The sequence below is a fragment of the Anas platyrhynchos genome, chromosome 13 (genome assembly GCF_047663525.1).
Source record: "Anas platyrhynchos isolate ZD024472 breed Pekin duck chromosome 13, IASCAAS_PekinDuck_T2T, whole genome shotgun sequence".
NCBI classification, from domain to species: Eukaryota; Metazoa; Chordata; class Aves; order Anseriformes; family Anatidae; genus Anas; species Anas platyrhynchos.
Genome location: NC_092599.1, coordinates 18484129 through 18506965, shown reverse-complemented (window position 1 = coordinate 18506965; position 22837 = coordinate 18484129). Strand labels below are relative to the sequence as shown.

At 38.8% G+C, this 22837-nt stretch overlaps 2 protein-coding genes across 9 annotated transcripts in view; one reads left to right on the top strand and one right to left on the bottom strand.

Moving 5' to 3' along the window:
* Positions 1–1724: 1724 nt before the first annotated feature.
* Positions 1725–22431, top strand: ACAD9 (acyl-CoA dehydrogenase family member 9). The gene is made up of 18 exons (XM_027467610.3): positions 1725–1936; positions 2678–2771; positions 5219–5320; positions 7872–7978; positions 9300–9400; positions 10512–10590; positions 11449–11623; positions 12205–12278; positions 13752–13827; positions 14521–14591; positions 14964–15083; positions 15734–15862; positions 17135–17214; positions 17787–17913; positions 19614–19691; positions 20497–20625; positions 21694–21766; positions 22137–22431. Exons 1-18 carry the CDS (start codon positions 1811–1813, stop codon positions 22235–22237), a joined length of 1842 nt encoding a protein of 613 aa, XP_027323411.2. The 5' UTR covers positions 1725–1810; the 3' UTR covers positions 22238–22431.
* The window catches only part of CFAP92 (cilia and flagella associated protein 92 (putative)), a 173733-nt gene continuing 158768 nt past the window's right edge, over positions 7873–22837 (bottom strand). For 6 of the 8 annotated variants that reach the window (XM_072044254.1, XM_038186158.1, XM_013091946.5 and 3 more), the window contains one exon: positions 20621–21540. In XM_072044254.1, the coding sequence (XP_071900355.1) occupies positions 21500–21540 (41 nt within the window). In that variant the 3' untranslated portion in view covers positions 20621–21499. Of the gene's footprint in view, positions 8013–16467; positions 16890–20620; positions 21541–22837 lie in introns of those variants that run through there. The other 2 variants (XR_011812446.1, XR_011812445.1) reach the window with 2 other exon arrangements.

Sequence of the window (22837 nt, the reverse complement as noted above, 5' to 3'; positions counted from 1 at the left end):
AGTACTGGCCAGAACCAGTCTGACTTGTCTCAGTAGAGGCTGGCCTCATCTTTGTTATTAGTTTTTGCACTTGCATCCTTACCATATTTAGTGTGGGGAGAATGTCACTGTACCCAAACCTCCTCTCCTGACCTGCTGAAGGATGTCTTAGCTACTACCACCTTTATCTAGAAGTGGGTTGTGGCACTAATGTGGCAGCATTCTCTCTTCAACACTTCATTTCACCCTGGTGCCAGCTTGCCTGGTACAGGTTCCCTCAGTGAGGTAAGGTAAGAAGGTGCCTGCTCCCTTAACCCCGTGTGCCAGGAGGCTAAGCAGCAGCAGAGCCTTTTCTCTCTCACTATCCATGCCAGAAAAGAACTGCAGATATAAGCACCCTATAGAGACACTAACATGTTACCACCCCACCCTGATTGCATAGTGCTGGAGCCATCTCGGTGTTCACCACCTTTTTTTTTGTTTGTTTGTTTGTTTTTTGACAAGGCTAGACATTGCCTCGTGCTGTTCCATCTTTCAGTACTGAAAGAAGTTTGACAATTTCACTTAACCAGAACCTAACATGCGGAGACTAGAAGCTCAGGATTTTGGTAGTTGCCGCTCCTGTATTCATAGCCATGAAAACATGAAGGTTTTGTAATCTTACAGAGAAGCAGGGTCTCTTTCTATTTACAGGAAATACAGAAATAGCTACTTCTGTAGCCTCTCCTATCTATTGCTGTGAAGCCCTTTAGCAAGAGGGCTAGCGAAGGCTAGCTCATCTCATAAATAAGGTATCCATGTTCCATACAAAGACAAGTAGTTGGTACGGGTCACATTACGCTTTCAGAGGCTGTAACAAAATGAGTACTAGGGACTTGCATCTTCTCTCCAATTAATATTTACAATTAATGGAAGTCAGGAGCCTGGAGAGGAAAACCCTTCTTGGTAAAGCTTTGTTTGTATCCTCAGAGTGCTGTATGTGTTTGGACTTGACAGCGTGTGGCTGACTCACCAACAGCGTGAAATGCTTCTTACCTCTTGCCAGACACACGGCGAGAGGTATCATCCCTGGGTGATACCTCCAGCTCTAGCCGGGCTGCTGGCACACAGGGCTCCGGCACATTGCTCATCTGCTTGTGAATGCTTCGGGTTTGAGGATCCTCACTATGTGCTTACATACAGATTTAGATATATATATAATATATATATATATATATAAATACTATATATATACTATATAGCATAGTGTATATAGTATAGACTATATGGTACATAGTCTGTACTATATATATGCTTACCCCTTCCCTCCCCCTCGGAGCTATTCCTGAGCATCTGGGAGGCAACTGCAATGGCAATTTGTTTGAATTACGGCATTCAGGTTTTTACATTTTTCAAGTCACAAGTAAGTGAATTCCATTGGTCTCGTGTGGGCCTTTAATACTCGCTCTTTTGTTCAATTTCTAAATGTCAGTTTCTCAAATTCTGAGTACTTGAAAGTCTCTTCAGGAAGCAAGCTGAGGGCAGAGGATGCACCGGTGCACACGAGGTGCAGTGGTGCGGCCCCTCACCCCCTGCCCCGCCGGTGCCGGTGCCGGTTCCCAGCCGTGCGGCTGTGACCGCGGTCACGGCGGCCGCCCTGTGGCAGCGGGGGGGGGGGGGCGGGGCGGGGCCGCCGGCTGCCGGCCGTGTCCCGTCCGGGCCCCTCCCGCCCCACGGGCTGCGCACGAGCGCCCCGCCCCTTCGCGCGGCCCCGCGGAGGCTGCCGGGCCGGGCCGGGCCGGGCAGGGCTGGTGCCGAGGCGCGGCGGGCGGGAGGCCGCGGGGTAGCGGCCATGAGCGGGCTCCTGCTGCGCGCCCTGCGCTCCGCGCTGCGCGTGCCCGCCGCCGCGCGCCCCCTTCGCACCGCTGCGCCGTGCGCCGCCTTCGCCAAGGAGCTCTTCCGGGGCGCGCTCAGCAAGGTGAGGGGCGAGGGGCGCGCGCCCAACGGCCGCCCAACGGCCGCCATCCCCTCGCGGCCCGGCCCGCGCTGCCCGGGGCTGACGGGGCCGCGCGGGGCCCGGTGAGGCGGGGGAGGGGGGGCGAACAGCCCCGCAGGGACAGGGGCAGCGCCGCAGCCTCCCGGGCCCCGCTGCGCCCAGCGCCCTCTGCCCCCTGGAGCGGTGCTGGAGGCAGGCGGCGGGTGCCCGGCCTGCTGGTGGCACCCGGCCTGACCCCTGGGGGGAACGCGGCCGGCGCTGCCCAGGCCGGGGTGCGCCCCGCTCCTCAAAACGGGACGGGAACGCGAAGAGCTCGCGGCACGGGGCGATGCCGGGCGGCACGGACCCGCAGCGCGCTGCCAAGGAGCCGTGTTCATGGCCTGGGCTTTGAACGTGTCGTAATTGTAATCGATCCTGATGTGAATGAGTCACCTGTTGTTTTTAATTCCGAAATGGGATTATATTGACAAAAGTCGTGGTTAATAAAGGATTTTTGCATCCATGTAGTCCTTAAAATCTCCTTATTTTCTCTCTAATGCTTCCAATTTGTTTGGGTGCGTAGTGTAGTTGAATCCTGTACATCTCATCAGGTAACACTTTTGAACCTTTCCCACAAATCCAGATTTTCACAGTTTTTAGAACCTAGTATTTGGAAGGCGTATGTTCTTGGACTTTAATTCCAGTTGCATGATTCATGCTTTTTTTTAATGTCTGTTATTTTAGGAAGAAGTTTTCCCTTATCCAGAAATTAGCAATGAAGAACTACAGGAGATCAACCAGTTTGTAGGACCTGTAGAAAAATTCTTCACTGAGGAAGGTATAATTATTAGTTTCTTATTTGTGCAAGTGATTCAGTGACTGCAAAATGATTCAACCATAGCAGTTATAATTGTGTGTTATTGTTATAATTTAAGTCATTCTATGCGTTTGTAGCCAGTCATAGTGCGTGGTGATGCTATAGGCATGTTGATTCATGGGTTTTTCATATAGACTGCTTGGATGCTGATGAGAATAAATAAATCTTGAAAACAAAAGAAAATGAACAAATACAGAACAAGAAGGGAAGTGAAAGAATTCCAAGAGGTGGGATTTGAAATTGTTTAGCTTGGTTATATTATCGCCATTTGCTACTTACTGTATTGTATTTCTTTTGTGAAACTTTTTACTTGTACTGTAGTGAACCTGTTCTCAACAAAGCTTTGTAGAGATAAATGGAGGATCTTTGAGAAGCTACGAAAAATCAGAAGTATTATCATTTTTCAGCTACAGAGTAATGACTCTGCCTGGGAAAACTCATATTAGCTGTATGCATTCCAGATAGGGTTGCAGGGTTTCTTCTATTAGTGCTGCAATAGATGAGCCAATTCGAGAACAGTTGTAGAAAATTGCTTTCTACAAACAGCAATTTCTGAGATAGTTAAACAGTATTGTCTCAGATCTCCTGCTGACAAAGCTACTAGGTCAAGATTGCCAAACACTGCAGGAGTATGAAGAAGCCAGTGGTTGTCACAGGTGACAGTTTATGAGATATGGGTAATTTTAACAATAATAATGTAGCATTGCTCACTGATGGTAAATTAAGAATTTATATAGATTACATTTTGGGGGGGAACAGGATTCATTGAGTGAAAAAGATGATATTTAAGGGAGGACTGCTCATATTTGTTTGATTTCATTGCTATTTTTGTTTAGTTATTCAGGGTAATTTATGTGTACAGGATAAAAATAGGTTAGGAGAGCAGCCCTAACCAGTTACAAACTTGATATGGTTGGCATTGCATAAGGGGATTCATCTCAGCAGTTATTCTAAAGCCTAACGATCTGCAGACACTGTAGACAGAGGTCTGTATGGGCATAATAGAGGAAGAAATCATTAAAAAAAAAAAAAAAGCCTGTCTTCCCCAAAACAGTTGGTGACATTCCACAGATATGTATCTTAAACAGTATAGCTAAAAAAAATTAGTGTGGAAAAACATATTTTCTATAGATATCTTTTCTTTCTGAGTAACTTCAGTCAGAAGTGCAGCAGAATGCTTAGCTGCGTCCCTCGGTTGCATTTCATACAGACATGACAGCATCATTTAACTGTGGTGAACGTCAGTTTCTTTAGCAACGTGCTATTGCTCCTGAAGAGTTACTTCTTTTTGAGAACTTTTTGGAAAGATGGCTTATGGTCCTTTTGCTGCAGCTTGCATCCTACCCTGGCTGCCTAATATGATTCTTGTATATTTTCGCTGTCACCACACAGAACTGCTCTGGTAATCCCTCAAGAATTTAAGTAACTCGTAAGAACACGATTTTTGTAATTAGTCCGTTTGCATACTTTTGTTCTTCTTTTAATCCTAATCCTTTAAGCTCCAGAAGAAAATCCTAGAAATACCAAACAGAACCAGCCGTATTCTCTCCACAAGCTGTGCACATAGAAACATTTGAGATAATGATGTAATGATCAAATCTTTCCCATTTTCAAGTCCTTTTCCCATATCTGTCATCACAATATCATTACAATCTGTATGCCTGGGACCTTCCAGTTGTTTCTGACTTTCATGGTGTCGTGAGGTGAGACACTTGTGTGTAGATTCCATAGCAAATTAGTTTTTTCTTAACATCTTCAGCTCATTTAACGAATAGACTAAAAAACAGCCATTGTGAAAAGTGATGGGCTCAGGTTAATTTGCAGCACCCCTCTCCTGAAGGACGAGGCATTCTGGAAATGCTTTTTTTTTCTGGAAGCAGAGTTGGGACTTCGGGTGGAGTGTTCAGGACTTACCTCAGTGGTCATGTTCAGAGTGCAGAAAGTCGGTAATTCACCTTGCTGGGAGGCAGACTGGTTGGGGCCCCAACCAACCTGATGTACTTGTAATCCTACAGAAGCTCGTTTAGGGATTGAGACTCTTCCAACTGCAAGGGGATGTTGAAACAACAGCAAACACTAGAAAGAGCTACTCTTGTGAAACTGGGGATGAGATGTACATCTGTATCTGGTGCAACAGGCGCCGTGTCTTTTTACTAAAGATGCTTTAGTAAGACTACAGGGTAATTAGAGTGGTGGGGAGGTGCGATGCTCCAGCAGCCCCTTTATCAATAGGTTATTTCAGTTCTTCAGCTCTGGGCTCTCAAACTGGTATTTAGGTTAGAGGTCACAGGGCTGCTCACTCTGAGACACAGTGACCTGGGCTCTGATTTGAGAACACTGCAGTCTCAGCGATTTTTTCTGCATTAAGAAACAAGGTTTTTAAATTGTAAAACCGTCTGTATCTGCAGTGGACTCCAAGAAGATTGATCAAGATGCAAAAATCCCGCCTGAAACTTTAAAAGGATTGAGGGACCTGGGTCTCTTTGGCATGCAGATTCCAGAGGAATATGGTGAGTAAGTGATCAAAAAGAATAACTATCTGTATCTTTTGTGTCTTGCAAAATGTGTCTATACTATCCTGCCTGTAGTCATTTGGCTTGGACGTCCACATCAGGAGCTCGGGCTTCCCCTCTGGTGAACAAAGAGATGCAGGCACTGACAGGTGTCAGCTGGCTCCTCAGGGAGCTATGGATAATCTTAGCTCAGGCACCTAAGTTAGACAGCTAAATTTAGATGGTGTACATTCCCCTCGGCATAGCATTTTCCTTTCTGTTTGTTTTCTGGATGCAGCAGAGTAGCGTGATGTTTTATGGGACTTGCAGTACTAGCTGATGATTTCTAAAATTACACCAGGTTCAAACATGGAACTGATCTGTCAAAGCTGTCAACTGTCATTCACAGATAGGAATGTTTGACCATACAAAGGTATCAAAGTATAATGACGACTTATTCAAAGTACAGCTTTTCTATAAAAACTTCTTGTGCAGTACTGAACAAAAAGTTTATGTCCTGAAGGACATTATAGTATAAATTGGGGTCAAAGACATGAGTTACTCAGTAGATTACCCCTTAAACTTGCAAAGGCATTTTTAAGAAAATTCTAATCTTATTCTGATGCATTTTAAAAATGGGATTGAAACTAATACCTAATATGAAATATGTAAAGTAAGATCCTCGCATTGTCATATTGTCTTTTGAAGAAGACAACTTTGTCTTCTGAGTTGTTCTCTTCAGAACTGTGTTTGCCCAATGGCAGACACTAGTTTCAGTGGGTAGGACGCCTAATTTTTGAAGAGAATAGTATGAAACAATGTATTTGTGTTGGTAATTGCACTAATACTGCATAAAGCTGGAGACACACCTCGGTATTTATTTTCTGTAAAGCCATACCCTGTTTTTCATAACATTTTTTCATTTGTTGTTTTATTGTATTAGGCAACATAACTAGTGTTGCTGTGCTGCACTGATTTCAGTTATTTAAATAAAGCTACTTTTTTACTGCACCATAACTAATACACTGCTAACAAGGTTATTTCCCATTTTCTGTTGCTTAAACCTGCTGTACTTCTGTTGGTGGTGCCTGTCATACTTTAAAACTCTTCAGTCGTACATAGTTCATGGTATGGTATTCTTCCTAATGGGTTGTAGTAGTGGTGTATTTGTTAGAAGCATTATAAAGTGCAGAACTTCAGTGGGAAAATGGAGCTCTTGTAAATCATAACAATGTAAATCATGTAATAGTGGCTCTCTTAAAGAAGTAACAGTGGGACTTGTAATTAATGTAAGGGTGCTGTGAAAGAAGAGGGTGTAAGAAGCACTGATTTGAACGAATGGCAGCGAGGAGGCTTTGCTTTTTTATTTATTTGACACAGAAAATAGTAGCACCATTGAGACATCTGCTGAAATAAGGTGTCAGATATTTATACACACTGATAAGGTCCCCACCCAGCCTTCTCCAGGCTAACCAGGCCCAGCTCTCTCAACCTCTCCTTGTAAGAGATGCTGCAGGCCCGTCATCATCTTTGTAGCCTCCACTGGACTCGCTCCAGAGCTCTGTCTCCCTCTTGTTCATTATCCTGATTTCTGCCACTGTCGAGTAAAGAATTATTAACCTGGACAAAAGATTCTCTTGATTAGATAGAATTGTTTGTTCAGCAGTAATATATACAAGAGTCTTAAGCTATGGGGAGCAGGACTTCTAATGCTGAAAACAGAAAGTCCTTGAACATTAGACTCATACAGATGTGACTTTGATTTATCCTTCTGCTCTTTTCAAGCTCCTTACAATTAGTCTCTGTATTTGCAGCAGCAGATCACGGAAAGGTGGTGCTGGGGTTGAGTTTGTTTCTTGATATACTCACATTTTTTGATTAAAAATGTCTTTTGAAGTGTTGTATTTTATTCTCCTTTAGTACCTGTTTGGAAGTCCGCATGGAACTGTTCCATGTCAGTTCCGGGTCGTCTTCTGCCCTGTTTCCACTGCAGCTGGGCGCAGCCGGGCTGCTGGCGCTTGTCTTTGTGTCGCTGCCAGAGCCTGCCCCGACTGAGACATGCCCAGCACTGCTCCCTCTGCTGCTTGGTCTACAGCCGGGCAGCTGGGAGGCTGCACACGGGTTAATTGTCTGGGTTTGTAGGATCGCACGGAGATGTCACAAAACATTAGTTTATACTGGAAGCACAGAAATTCAGAGTAGAGCAATTTTTACACCAAGTCTTTTACCATTTTCACGTGCAGAGTGTTTAAACAAGCTTGTTTTCTACCATTTGCTGGATTATGCAGTGTTTGCTATGGTTGCATGCATGTGTGCTTGAATACAAACAGACCTGCTTTTTGATGAGTACTAAATTCAGCACAACTCAAGAATTAAAAAACTCTCGGTTTCTAAAATGTGTTTTCCTGTCACAACTGCAGCAGTGTGGTTCTTTTTGTGGACGTTGTCTATGCTAAGACATCCCCCAGTTATATTTTTGATATTTCTGTACTTGAAAGGGGTTTTTGGGGTGGGAAGGGGCAAGTTAAATCCTAAAGTATCTGCTTAGAACAAAACACATCTGTTCCAGGTGGTCTTGGCCTATCAAATACCATGTATGCACGCTTGGGAGAAATCACTTCTCTAGATGGATCCATCGCAGTTACACTGGCAGCTCACCAAGCTATTGGGCTGAAGGTAGAGTTCTTTTATGTCAAGTAGTTCTTTGCATCTGCCACAGAGAAAGTGAGGTGAAGTTTGGTTAAGTACAGGGTGAGAGTGTTGTGACTAATAAAAAATAAGAATTAAATGATCTCAACTTCTGTAAATTGAGCCAGCTTGATAAAAACAGTTGGAAGAAATATGGAAAACAGTAAAATACCAGTAGTAGGGCTAAAATTACAGGAAGGTGGTGCAGTCATGCAGAGAATTCAGAAGGGTGCAACTTTCTCCAGCTGAATGAGGCTGCATATTATATTATGGGGGGTAAGAGATGAAAACATATCCAAGATCAATGTGTTGTAGCCAACGCATGAATTTTAAACTATTTTTCTGTATAATATAGCCTGAGGAATCTAACTTGTAACAACTTTATGGTGGCTGGGTAGTAGTATTCTGAAGCTTGAAATAGCACAAAGGTCTTTATAATAACAAAAACATTATTCTTGGAATTGAGTGGATAATGCTAATTAAAAACAAGTGTTTATTCCTCACTTTGCTTCCCCATCTGTAGAAGGGGGATACTGAGCTGACCTGATCTGTAAAGTGTTCTAATGAGGACTGTAGTGTAAGCTGTGACGACTGTTCCTCTTGCTGTGGCCAGTTTGGGTCAGTTGTGGTTAATCCTTCCTAAATATGCAGAGTACTTGTATCTTAGCTATTTAATCATAAGAAGTCCCCTGTTTAGAAAGTAAATACAGCTCTGTACAATCAGAGATAATTAAAATAAGTACACTCAGAAAAAAAAAAAAAGTTGAATGCCTTTATAATGAAATAATTGAGAAATTAGGCAAATCATGTGTTCTGTTCTCCGATTAAGAGCTTTTAAAGTTGATGCTCTTGATTCACATAAAGTCATAATGAAGGTATAACAAATTATGGAACACTGTCTCAGTGCTTGTGCCTTTCCAAGCAACAATTAAATCTTCATTTACAGCATAAGTATAGTGACACCTCCCCTGGAAGGCAATCTTAACAATAAGCCATTTCCTATGGGCATTTGAATAACTATTTGCTGATAACTTTGACATATTTTAAAGTCAGTTAAATAATAATGATAATAAATATTGTTATATGATAGGATTATATAAATATGTTATATATATATTATATAAAAAATTAAAACACTGCCTATATATATAAATATTATATATATATAATAATCGTTTCTTAAACTCTTTAAATATTACCTTGTAATACCATATAATTTGCAAATTAATGAGTAACTTTGAACTTGTCAAAGTTTGTCAGCTTCCTTTCACACAGTTCGATGCTGAAAAGTTTTCTATTAATTGTTTAGGGGATTCTCATTGCTGGCACTGATGAACAGAAAGCAAAGTACCTGCCGAAACTGGCATCTGGGGAGCACATTGCAGCTTTTTGTCTCACTGAACCTGGAAGGTACTGGTTTTGTAATTATGGCAAATTTGTAAAAATAAATAATAATAAAAAAATTAAAAGGGTGCTTCAGAAAGCCAACACTAAAATGGTATTTTTTATTGTCTTTGTTGCATTGGTTGTTTGGTTACTGCGTTAAATATTTACTGTTTTGCGCCTGTGTCCTCAGTGTATATGTCAATAGCTATTTCTAAAATCACGCATTGTGTTCATGGCAGCGTTCATGAAATCACTAACTGGTGTTTGATTTTATCTGCATTAATTTTCACAGTTGTTCCCATCTCAGCTATTCATCCACTTAATTTCTGGTATTGCTGAATATAAATTAAAAGGATACTTTATGCCATATCTCCCTAGGTGCTAGTTGTAGCACACAGAAACAGTTGTTTTTAGAGCTGAATTTTAGAACTCTGACCCTATTAAAGAATCAGACGAGATCTTGGCGTGCCAAGAACTTAGCAACTGTCTTCAGCTGACAGCCCAAAGTGAGCCATTGTGGCATTTTAATTTGTGCAAGAGGAAACTTGCTTCAAGGGGGAGATAATTATGCACTTAGTTATGTAATAAGGTGATGATTGAAGAGAGTGCTTGAACTTTCAATCACAGAACATAAACTTTAATTGCTTTGTTGTAATTGAACATCTAATTCTGCTCCCATGGAAAGTATGTGATGTGCCCAAATGCTCACGGATAAATACTGTCACAGGTTCGTTTATTTTTAATTTCTGTTGAACCTTTTTTCCCTTAAGATATACAACTAGAGTAGAGTTTTAAACTTGATTGTGATTTAGGATAACATTCAGTGTATGGTCAAATAGCGCCAAGTGTAGCTCAACAGAGTTACTTGTATGGCATTCTGAACACTTGGGTCAGATTGATAACATACATGTTAATCAGCAGAAATGGCCCTGCAGGGTAATTTAAGTAGATTTCATCAGAACTATTGAATCTAGTAAGTTTCCTTATTACTAAAGAACTAAAATTTTTATAGTACTTTTTAATGCAACTGTAAAGACTCTTTTTTTAAAGGATGGGAAGAGGGAAAAATATAGTTCTGTTTTTTAGAGCATATTTATTTCTTTAAACACTAACCAAACACTTGTTTGGCTTTTAGTGGAAGTGATGCTGCATCCATCCAGACAAGAGCAACTCTCAGCGAAGATGGGAAGCACTTCTTACTAAATGGCTCCAAGGTATCCACTCACAGAGTGGAAGTACTATGGTTCTTCTGTTACAAGCTTATAGAAAGCACTTTTGTCTTTTGCAGCATTATAATTCATTAGTTTTACTAGGTAGGACTCTAGCTTGGTAACTGCATCAGGCTTTTGGGATTTCCAAACTAGTGAAGGATGACCATGTTAAAAAGACAGCACGTTGGTTTAGGACCAAACAGAAAATAAAAATACACCGCTCAGGGAATGACTTTGATGGAACGCCTGGTGAGCAAGATAGGAAAACATCCTCTTAAGTTCCTTCTCTGTTATCCCCAGGTCAGAGTGCGCAGGTTTTTAGGGAGGGTTAGTTATTTAGCTCTCCTCTGTGGCAGCACAGGTGAAGAGAAACCTGAAACAATGTTTTCCCCTCTTTTCATTTTTCATCATGCTAGATTTCCTAGGTATTCCTAGGAAATACCTAGGATTTCCTAGGTATTACCTAGGTATTTCCTAGGTATTTTTGAAAGGAAAGTTGACAGTGCTGCTTGGAACATTCTTGCTAAAAGCAACTGGCAGAATACGCTCTTGAAGATACACAATGTACTGGATACAACAGTGTTTGATACTCCTGAGGACTTGATCTGTTATTGATATACTTGTCTATGATGTGAAGAGATGCAACCTGTGGCCTGCTTTGTAGTATTTTTCATCAAAGGTGAATTATATTGGGCAGTGGATGTAGAGGCCCTTGTACCCCTCATGTGCCATAAGTGACAGAATGCACAAGCTTTTGTGAAAATGCACCAGATCTTAATTTAATTGAACCTCTTTTTTAACCACTTGAGAACAGTGGTTACAAAATCAGAACAAATATTTTTCTTTTTTCTCTCAAAACAGGTTTGGATATCAAACGGTGGCCTTGCGAGTATTTTCACAGTATTTGCTAGGACAGAGGTTGTTGATAAAGATGGACAAGTAAAAGATAAAATTACCGCTTTCATCGTAGAGCGAGATTTTGGCGGAGTCACACATGGGAAGCCTGAGGATAAGCTAGGGATTCGAGGATCCAATAGTAAGAATCATTTAAAATTGTTAATAGAAATTGTTTTAATATTTTAATGTTTTAATTTCTTTAGGTTATCTGATTTCAAAGGCAAATTAGTCTTTTCCATATAAGTTTCATGTTTCTTTACCTAGCTTTTCTTCGGAGTCCTTCCTAATGGCAGCTGTGAATTAATAAATCCGTATTTATGGACACCTGAAGCTGCACTTTCATGCAGTAAAAGAAATAACTCAGAAGATGAAGCAACCACTTTAATTTAGAATTAAGTTTTCTCTGTCAGCTTACAGATGATTGCAGTTTTTGACAATCTATCATTTGAACTTGATTGCTGTATCAATTCCACAAAAGTCAAAACTGCAGCTCTCTGTTTATACAATGTGCATTAATTGTATTTTGAATATTTCACATCAGTAATTGATGTAAACCAGTCTTTTCCCAAATCTCAACTCCTTTGGAAGTTACCATAATTCTGTCATTCACAGTGCATTAGGAAAACTTTTTTTTTGTTGTTATAAAAGTCAGTTATGTTCCAGAATGTATTTTAAATATTTTTACATCGTAATTGAACAACAATTTACTCTGTGTTTCAGCCTGTGAAGTACATTTTGAAAATACAAAAGTGCCTATAGAGAATGTAATTGGAGAAGTAGGAGGAGGATTTAAGGTAAGCAGGAAATAATAATTTTTAAAAGTCTGAAGGAAATCTATTCTTTCTTAACTGTACTGAAGTTTCCTTATGGGTAATATCAACATTGCCAAGCTGAAGAACACCGGGGGAAAGACTTCTCAGTTTACCTTATGTGCTTTGTATTAGCTGGTTTCACCAGAACATAGCGCATGAGCGTGCCGTAAGTTCAGGTTCATATTTATTTCTTAATAAAATTATACAGCAGATTCTGTTATTTGCTTGGCTTTTTAAGATGCTTTTCATGGTATAGGAAGCATACTGTTCTCTTCTGAAAAGGGAGGATTTTTTTTCAACAGAACTTCTGAACTAAACTCTTCTCTATTTCTACAACCAGAATTGTGGACTGTGTAGAAAAGGAGAGAAAAGACTGTAGCAGGAAATGGTTTGAGCAAAGTCCAGACCTGTCAGGTGGTTTCCCAGGATCAGATTATAGCACAAGAAAAACTGGGAGGTCACTGGAAGGCTGTCTCTGGCACTGGCTCCTCCGCATTGCACCACAGAAATGCGAAGCATTTCTTAACACTGTTCACTTTGCTGTTGTAACCTTTCTCCACGTATGAGTTGCAAAGCTGTTCTTAATGGTCCTGAGTTTTCCTACGCCTTCAATAGCAGGCAGCTCCAGATTGAAATGCTAAGTAGAATAATTTCCTTTGATGTAATAAACATATGAAAAGGTAATTTTAATATTTTGTTCTACATGGAATTACCACAAGTTGAGAGGTAGGAACAGTGACTTTTTGCTGGAGTCCTTAAAACTCTTCGAAGACTCTTAAGTTCTCTTTGAACTAGGTCACCTGTGTTTTCTTTGTTAAAAAAAAAACAGCAACACTAAACTTAAAAATCTACTTGTGTGCACTGTGGAGCTATATTTGTACACCTTTCGCTCTCGTTCCCTTTTCGTGTATGTTGCTGGAAGACTCAGCAGAATTTTGATGGTGAATGATTGTTTAAAACAGACATATATCCAAAAATGTCGTTTGAATGCACCCAAGCATCTTATTTCACCAAAATTCTGCTTTCTGTAGGTAGGAGGTTCTTTATTTTGCTCCAAGATTACTATTTGAAAAGAATGAGTTAGTTTTACCAGCTTTTTGGATGGCTGTTACAGTCTGTCCACGTATGGCTGGCATAGACAAGAGTAAGACTAAGGTGGGACTGTTGGATGTAGAGATAGAACCGAGTAAGGATTCAGTGGATCATCAGTACCAGAAAACTACTTCAGGTATGAGTTGGATGTAGTAGATTGTCTTAAATGCTTAGTTCTAAAGCATTTCTGTTGGGATGCTGAATGCTGCACTGACTAGAATCAGGGCTGGTTTCACAGGATAGGAAGCGTTATCCAGTGATGAATGAAATCCAGGAAAAGCACTAAAAACATGAAGCTAGACAGCAGTAAAAGTTTTGTGGCAACAACACAGCCTAAAAAAAACCGTTCGTTTTTTTTCACAGGTTGCCATGAATATCCTAAACAGTGGAAGATTTAGCATGGGCAGTGCCTCTGCTGGAATGATTAAAAAATTGATAGGTAGGTGCATTGGGTGTTTTGGATTGCTGGATGCAATGCAAAAAAACAAAACAAACAAACAAACAAAAAACTGATTTTCATAAGATATTTAACAGTGCTAATTCAAAATAGTAACACTAGTCTTGATCATAACATCACTGTTGTTAGTCATAGCATGCTTTGACATCTTTAAAATACTAGATTTTCTTGTTAAACATTGTGATTAAAAACCTGTAAAACACTGCAGATTTCAGTTGATACATTGTAAAGCTCTTGCCTCTGTTAAATTCATTCTGCAGTAAAATACATGTATTCTCAATAAGTGAACAGCGTATGTAGTGCTGCTTTTAGACCCTATAGAGTCTTTTAAAACTTCAAATTGGCTCAAAGCTTGCATACAGTAACAGGTAATAAAATTGTCTTATACCAACAGTTACCCAAAATACTAACAGGCGTCTCTCACAAAAAAGCAAATTATTAGCACTAAAACATGCTTCCCACAAAAGTACAGGTTTACACCTTAGACTTGTGTTGTAAAGCCTTTGGCACAGTATTCCCAGACTTGAGCAGCACTGTCATTCTTAGGGTGCTTTTCACATTGCTGAAGCAGTAGGGGTTGGTCAGGCCATAGAACACTATGTACAGCAGGCATGAGATGTCACAGTAACAGTTGTGCTGTTCTGAGATGGATTTTTTTTTATTTTCTTTTTAAAGAAATGACAGCAGAGTATGCGTGTACCAGAAAACAATTCAATAAGAAACTGAGTGAATTTGGATTAATTCAGGTAATTAAAAAAAAAAAAAAAAAAAAACCTAAATGTCTGTGCTTTGTTTTGACTAGTGCTAGGATGTAGATTATGTTGAGGTTCTTTTGGCTGTACTGGTTTTAAAAACTGCTGGAGGTATTGAATTGATATATGTTTAGTGCAGACTTCTGTATGCTGATCTTTTAAATGATTTTAAGTGAATGATAAACATGCAAAGTATTTTTTTAAGCATTGTCATGATTGTTTTGCAGTAACACTTTTTATTAAACATTATTTTATTAAATGTATAAAAACTGCAGTTATGCTCTTCAGTTTCAAACTTATTGCAGACTTAGCTATGCATTTCTGCATCTGAATCAATGTATAAACCCTCTCACCACTATTTGACAGGAGAAGTTTTGTTTTATGGCTGTGAAAGCATACGTAATGGAGAGTATGGCTTACCTCACTGCAGGAATGATGGACAGGCCAGGGTTTCCAGATTGCTCTGTGGAGGCAGCCATGGTCAAGGTAATGTTATTGAAAAACTTGCCTATGGCTTTAAGCTAATGCAGACTAACACCTTTCCTGTTTTGCAGTCTACATTACAAATTGCTTAGAGGCTCGGGTATTTCTTACAGACATAAATACAGAAACTTCAGCTAGATTTAAGAACTAAAAAAAGACATTAGTTTTTATTTCCCCCACATTATAGATTACCTCAGATTCAAAGCTTGTGTCACTATACAGAAAATAAAACCTGAATACAACAGGTTTGGTATATTGCAGTCCTCTTGAGTGCTGTTTTTATGCAGCGTCACACTGCTGGAAATAGTGCTAACAGTTTTGTTTCCAGCTGCAGACCTGGCTAAGGAGTTTGAGTCCTGGCTTGAACCCAGAATCAGTTGCAAAATACAGAGTGAGGCAGGCCCACTCTGATGGAGCACCACTATTTAAGGGATTTCTGCAGTGTCAGCCAGGGGACAGATGTTGCTGGCTGGCAAAGCAGCCTTGAGAAGAGCTCACAGATGTTCATCCCCCAGTGATGGTCCCTTACGGTGTGGGGACGTTGCAGTAATGTCACAGTCCTTCCAAAGGTCTATCTTGAGGCACAGTAACAAAGCTATGTCGTCTGCGTGTACTGTGTGAAACATGGTGATTAAAATACTGTTCAACAACAGGTGTTCAGCTCTGAAGGTGCTTGGGCTTGTGTAAGTGAAGCACTGCAAATACTTGGAGGCCTTGGCTATATGAAAGATTACCCCTATGAACGCTTTCTCAGAGACACAAGGATACTGCTGATTTTTGAGGCAAGTATGAGTATACTGTTTTACCATAAATTGAAATTAACTTGCTCACCTTCTGTGAACCTGAGGTGAAACAAATCCAGCAGAGTACTCACTTAAATAGGTCTTCATTCAGTTAGTTGTGAAGTCTGCTATAGTTTGAATAACACTGAAGAGCTATTTTTTCTTTGGAGATAATATTGTCCTATAATAAACTAAGATCTGATGGATTTTATAGATTAACCACAAAGTGTGAGCTTTTCTAGGAACCGACACTAGCAAGTGTTTGTATGTTTATCTCACACAGCAAGGAAGAGTCAATTTCATTATTGATTAAAGAGCAAAACCAGCTAACCTTGAGTATCATCATCCTATATTGTGGGGGAGTTAATACAGTTTTGACGCATATTCTGAATGGTAAAACCAGAAATAAGCAGCACCTTTTAGACCTGTTGAAGTAGAGAAGACCTTTCATACTGGACAGACTATAGGAAGACTTGGTTAAAAACAAAACCAAAAGCACTAGAATTCCTGTAATTCATCTCATTTTCATACTAATCCCAATAGTTCTGTGAAGTTATTTTTCAGCCATGTGTAATAATGTATTCCAGAACATCAAATTTGTACAGTCTCATCTTTATTTTCTGGTTTGCTTTTGTTTTCCAAGCAGGCATGTTGAGCAGTTTTACAGTTACAGAACATATAAGTGTTCCTTTACTGGAACAATCCAGAACTTATTTTTTCATCAAAACACATTTAGTCTGGTTTCTTTTCTGTTTTTACATATGTGTGTGTAATAGTGAGAGGCTTGACATCTTCACAACTAAATGAAGTCAGCATTTTATAACTAAGCTAAAACAGAAAGGACAGTAAGCATGTATGGATGGAGGAAGAGTACTTTTTGGTATTAACTAAAACAATGGAACATTAGAAAAGGAAGACAGGCCAGCAGACCTGCTTGGAAAATGTTCAGAAAATGTTCATTAATATTGTAAGCCTTAGGTAAGTAAGTGGTTAGCAAAAGAACCTCTCTTTAAGACTGTACATAGACCTAAAAAAAAAAAAAAAAAAAAGTGTTTAGTTTACTGTTGCCTGCTTCCAGTGTCTATGCCCTCTGCAACCATACCTCCTCTAACCTCAAGGAAAAGCAGAGCATGTAAGTTATTTACTGAAAGCAATTTTGAAACAAAAAATATGCATAAAAATATTAGCACAGCACATCTATTTTTTTTTTTGAAATACTAAAAATATTTTGTACTTGATACTGATTTCAGTATGTATTATGTTCTCTTACAGGGCACAAATGAAATTCTGCGACTGTATATTGCTTTGACGGGTATGCAATATGCAGGCAAAATCTTAACTGAAAAAATTAAGTATGTTCTTTTTTATTGCTAATAGTTTTTATTGACTTAGACTGATAATTGCTAAGCCATAGATAAGGGGGAAACTGTAGGAAAAAAACTGCTGTATTTCTAAATATATTGTCTAAAGGCAGTTCAATGCATAGGGGTCTTTTTTTTTCTCTTTAATTGACAATGTTTTATGTGTTTAGGAATCTTGGCCAATTGTGTCTTACCTTCTAAGGCCAGCTTGTATAAACTACTTTCTTACAAGACCAGTAATTAAAATTGCATGACTTAAGATTTTATAAGGAAGTGTTACTGGAAAGGCAGCTATAGCATACCTCTGGAGTGTATATACTGGTCTCTCTCTAATTTATTGTACAGTTGAAAGGAACTGGGTGTGAACCATGTTGTATACTTTTAAGGCTGTATAGTTGTTCTCCAGACTTCATGGTAAAATGGACCAAACGACGTCATGCTAGATAAACTGTAGATGTTTTGGTAATTTCTTTAAAATTTCGATTGGTTATCTGAACCACCTGAAACTTCCCTTGCAAACCAGCAAATATATTTTAACAGCTGTTGTTTACCCAACATTTTAGAGAAATCAAGAAAGGAAATGTAGGAGTGGCGCTCGAGGAGTTTCTGAACAAACTACGGGACTCGATGGGTAGAAAAGTGGACTTTGGGCTAGCTGGTGACCGTGGCCTGGTGCATCCCAGCCTCCAGGTAAAGGGGTGGGAGAGGCAGGAACACAACACTCCTTGATAAGAGCCAGGCACTTGTCTTTCATATTTGATTCCCTTTGCTGCTTGTCACAACTTCGTAGCCTGTTTATGCCAGACAAAGTATATGCTTACGTGAGATTTACAAACTTAAGCAGATTTTTATATTATTTCAGGGATAACGACTTGAATGTTATAACTCTGTATTTATACCAAATCCAGGTTTAGATCTATTTTAAGTAATTGATATATAAGTTGACCCTTGACAGTACTGAAGTCATTCCTTGTAATGGTTGGTTGCTGCTGTACATAATACGCTCAGTTACAAGATACAATGCTTCTTCTTTCTTTTCCTGTTTAATAGTAATATAGTTTTGGTGAACTACATATATACTTGCGTAATCAATTCTTAGGGCAGAGAAGTAAAAAGGTACTTCTGTTTCTTTTGTTAGAAAAAAAGTATAAGGTGTGTTCTGAAGAACTGTAACAAAATGGTATTTTGCAGTATACATGTCCTCTAGGTCAGCTATTTCAGGCACACAGGTAAGAGGATTTGTTAGGATTTGCTAGTAGTATTCTGTGCACATAAGGAAGCTCAACAGCATACTCCTTTGGGTAAATACACCGTGTTCTGCAGTGCCTCCAGTGTACACGTGTCAGTTAGTTTAACTATAGTGATGCTGACCTACCTGCTACACTAGATCGGAACTTCTTCTGAATACCTCAAACCTACATACTTGTGTTCAGATTGCAAGAATTATCATAATGAATTAATTGCATTTAAGTATTAATAAAAGCCAGATACGACACTGGAATCTTTTCTAACTCCTTACTACCAGAATTTGAAAATATTGATGAATTCATCCAATAGTGCCACATAACCTTCATTTTCAGGGCTTTTGTGACCTGCAGCATGTAAAATGAGAATTAGGGTTGTTGTGCAGAACACGTGGAAGATATCTGTCGGATTATTATTTGCATAAGCATAAAGAAGACTATATTGAAAAGTTACTGAATTAAAAGCCAGAACATTTTAAATGCCTGTTTTATGGTAAAAGAAAGGTGCTTTAACTGGCTTTCAATGGGGTGAATATTAAGAACACAGTACTTGCCAAGAGAAAATTCTGGCTGGTTTTGGCTTTCAAGATAATACAAATGCAGCTAAGCGGTGGTTTTCTCCTCAGAAAAGATTCAATATTTTTTAATTCCATTCCTTTTATGTACATAGGCAAACTTTCTCTCCTTTGTAGGTGAGAAGATACCAAATGATTTAAGATCGACTTAAATGGAAATTCTAGTCACTGACTAGAAGTTGGCATCATTACCTTTAGCAGAAAATTGAACTTCCATGTTTGAGGGAAAAGGTGGTCTTTCTTGTGTTGGGGTACACACATCTAGGGATTTCTACAGCATTGCATTGCCTGTTGGTTGCTCACATTCCTATATTCCTTTGTTCTGATCACTGTGCAGGCAGAGTAACTACTTCCTCATGCAGCAGGTAGGCTCATCCAGGTCAAGATTTTGGTTTATGGGCTGGGCAGCATAGGAGAAGCTCATACTTTCCAGTATATGCTTTGCCATGTATTTTTGTTCAGAAACGTCCCTTTTTACAGTTGGATTTGGTGTTTTGTTTGTTTGTCTTTTAACCTGATGAAATTGTTTAAATGTATGGAATATCTTAAATATGTATATTCTGTCTTATAGGAAAGTGGCAAGAAACTCGAGGAAAACGTTTATTATTTTGGAAATACAGTGAGAGGCCTACTAAGTAGGTTTGGCAAGGTATCAGTAGTATTTTTTTTCTGTTATCTTCAAGTTGTATCTTTGAGTTTTTCTTCAACCACGTTGGCCTCACTAGAATTTAGACTGGACTGTGTTGATATGACATGGGCTAGGATTTCCTTTACACACCTGGTTTCCATTGACTATTAAAAAAATACTGAAATTCTGTAATGGACAATTTACCTTGTTTTTGTTTTGTTTAAAAAAAAGTCTCTGTGAATTAGCTGTTTTCTTCTATCTCTGTTGCCACAAATCCTGCCTGCTGCAGTGACTATTTAAGTACTTTAAGTACTTTGTTGTATGCAAGCAGTCAGTGGAAGCCATTTCCACTTTCCCAAATGAAGAGCTATACCAGCACAATTTGAATTATGCTTATTCATTAATATTCTAGAGCACGTGAATCTATAATTATGCCATTCAAAGTGGTTTAGTTAAATAGGAGAAGCCAAACTTAGGATACCCTGGATTTTTGAGAGTTATCTGATGTGTTTTGAGAATGCTTATCAGACTACACCATGGAGCATGGACAGGTTTTTTTTTTTTTGAGTAGACTGAATATTTTGGTACTTGAATTTCAGTGATTTTGGTGTTTAACAAAATGGTTTCAAGACACAGCATTTTTACGGCTAGCTGCAAAGGCTGGAAAAGGTAGAACATAGTTAATTTGTAAATTACTGACTTCGTAGGGGTAGAAAATCAATGTAACAACTTACCTGTCTATACTAAATAAGGATGAACATAAATACAAACTATGGAAAAAATTATTTGAGTGAAGTCTGCAAGTTAATCATTTTTATTCTTCTAGACAATAGTGGATGAGCAGTTGGTTCTGAAGAGAGTGGCAGATGTAGTTATTAATCTATATGCAATGACAGCAACTATATCCAGAGCCAGCCGGTCTATCAGTATTGGCCTGAGAAATCACGACCATGAAGTAAGTGTACTTTAATAGCAGTCATATCCATTTATCAGCTACACTCCATGCATCATGTACCTTAACAAAACAGAATTTATTGCTATTCTGCCTCGTTATATTTTTTGTTGTAAGAGGCACTGCGTATCTTCAGACCTTGCCCTGAAACATTACAGCCTGCATACATTTTACAAGTCTCTAACCAGCTGCTTGTCTTGACTAGCCAACTTTTCCCTCAACTCTGAAAGATGCTTGTTGCCTTCTTTGCTGCACAAGCACAATGCTGTTCTAAAAGTGTGCTAAACTATCAGACAGTGCATGCTAATGACTCAGACTTTGCAAAATTGCAGTGACAAATAGCTTTCATTACACTAAAACTACACACTGTATGTTAGGAATTTGTATCTATTGCAGCAAACTCTCCTGTAAATGTGATACTGTACCAATTTGTTTCAAAACTAATCGGTGCAAGAGTGCAGTAGCGACGCCAATTACCTGTCATGTGAGCTGTAATGTTGTCCAAGTATTTAAAATATTTTAACACACATCTCTGAATGAATTCTGAATTTGCATGTTCTCTTAAACCTGCTCATACCATGCTGTTCTTCCAAAATGCTTTCTAAAAATGCTTTATAATTAGTAATAATGTATAACAAAAACAGTATTTTGTCACTAAATGTCTTGAAAGTAAAGGGAAAGAGTTTGACAGCACGTGATTAGGGTAGATCATTTAAAATGTCAGGTTAACAATTCTGCTACATGACAAGTAAATTTGCTACAATTAAGTGTGGAAAAAAAAATCAGACTGATTAAACCTGTCTTCAGTGGTCTGGAGACTTACTTCAGATTTTGTGTGCATGTGCCCCTTCTGGATTTACTACCACGTGTCTTTTCATCAGTTTTGAGTGAGGTCATCCCAACTCTGAGACTCAGTAGCTGTGGGAAATAAATAACAACTAAGCATAAATTATTGTCTTACAGGGCTCCATATCAGAGATACAAAACTAAAGATTCAGAAGCTAAAATATTTTTACTGCATAAGTTTGTTCATTTAGTAGTTTTTAATTGAGTTTTGCTACTCTTTCTCAGGTGCTGCTTACAAATATCTTCTGCACAGAAGCATATTTCAAGAATAATTACACCATGGCTCAATTACAAAAATGTAAGCTCTATAAAATATATAAAGTATTTTTTGTGCTCTTACGGCTTTTTATCTAAGCAAAAGTGGGTATTTTTGATATGACTAACAGAATTTTCCGCAGCGAGGAGGAAAACAGGATCTATCAGTAATAAATTCTCCTGTAAAGAATACATTAGCTAACAATCAGGTATTTGACCTATTTGTCTCTAAGTAACCATTTAGATACTTTTACTGTGAAAGATTCAGTCTGCAATAATCAGAATCTTTTTAGAAGATGCTGAAATTTTCTGCCACTGAAGTTTAGATACTTGTCTCCTAAAATCCTTTTTAAAAGAAAATTAGAAAAGCTGTATACTGTACTTAAGTTACCTTTCCTTTTGATTTTCCATAGATGCAGAGGAAAATCTGGATGACTGCATTAAAAAAGCTGCAAAGCATGTGCTAGAAAAGAGAGCCTATACCTGTTCACATCCACTGGACAGGACATTCTAATTACTTCACTGACAGCAAATTACTGATGAATGTAAAATAAACAGCAACTAATTTTCTGTAACTCAAGTTTTTGACACCTTAAAAGTAACTATTTCATGAGTTTACCAAATATAACCAGCTGTATCTGTGTAAAATAAAACTAAAACCAACTTCATATAAAGAGGATAAATAAATTTTATTTAATTCTCAAATGATCTCATTAGAGTTATGTCTGTTTCTTTTGATGCTAAATAAAAGCAGTTGAGATTCAGATTGAAATATGTTTTTCCTGGAAGGTGATTTTTTTTATTTTTTTTTTATTTTCATCTTTAAGCTTAAATCACCTACTTACTGGAAGACCATTTACTTATGACTTTTGCTTGGAGGGGACATAGGGAAGTCAACTTGCCCAATGCAGTGTGAACAGCAGGGCCAAGTGCAATCTGCATTGCCTTGTCCAGGCAAGCTTTGAGTCTCTCCAAAGATGGCTGTTGTGCTGTCTCAGCTCTCGTTTAGAAATTATTCCCTGTACTTATCAGAACTTTCTTTTCTGTTCTCTCATGGCCCTGGCCTTACACTTACTTAGCCATTGTTGTTTGTTGTGTTTTGTTTTTTTTTTTT

Excerpts from the sequence above, each read along its gene's own strand:
- ACAD9 (XM_027467610.3), top strand. The coding sequence starts at position 1,811 with ATGAGCGGGCTCCTGCTGCGCGCCCTGCGCTCCGCGCTGCGCGTGCCC. Across the intron at positions 5,321-7,871 it reads GCAGATTCCAGAGGAATATG|GTGGTCTTGGCCTATCAAAT; the intron begins GTGAGTAAGTGA and ends CATCTGTTCCAG. Across the intron at positions 13,828-14,520 it reads AATGATTAAAAAATTGATAG|AAATGACAGCAGAGTATGCG; the intron begins GTAGGTGCATTG and ends TTCTTTTTAAAG.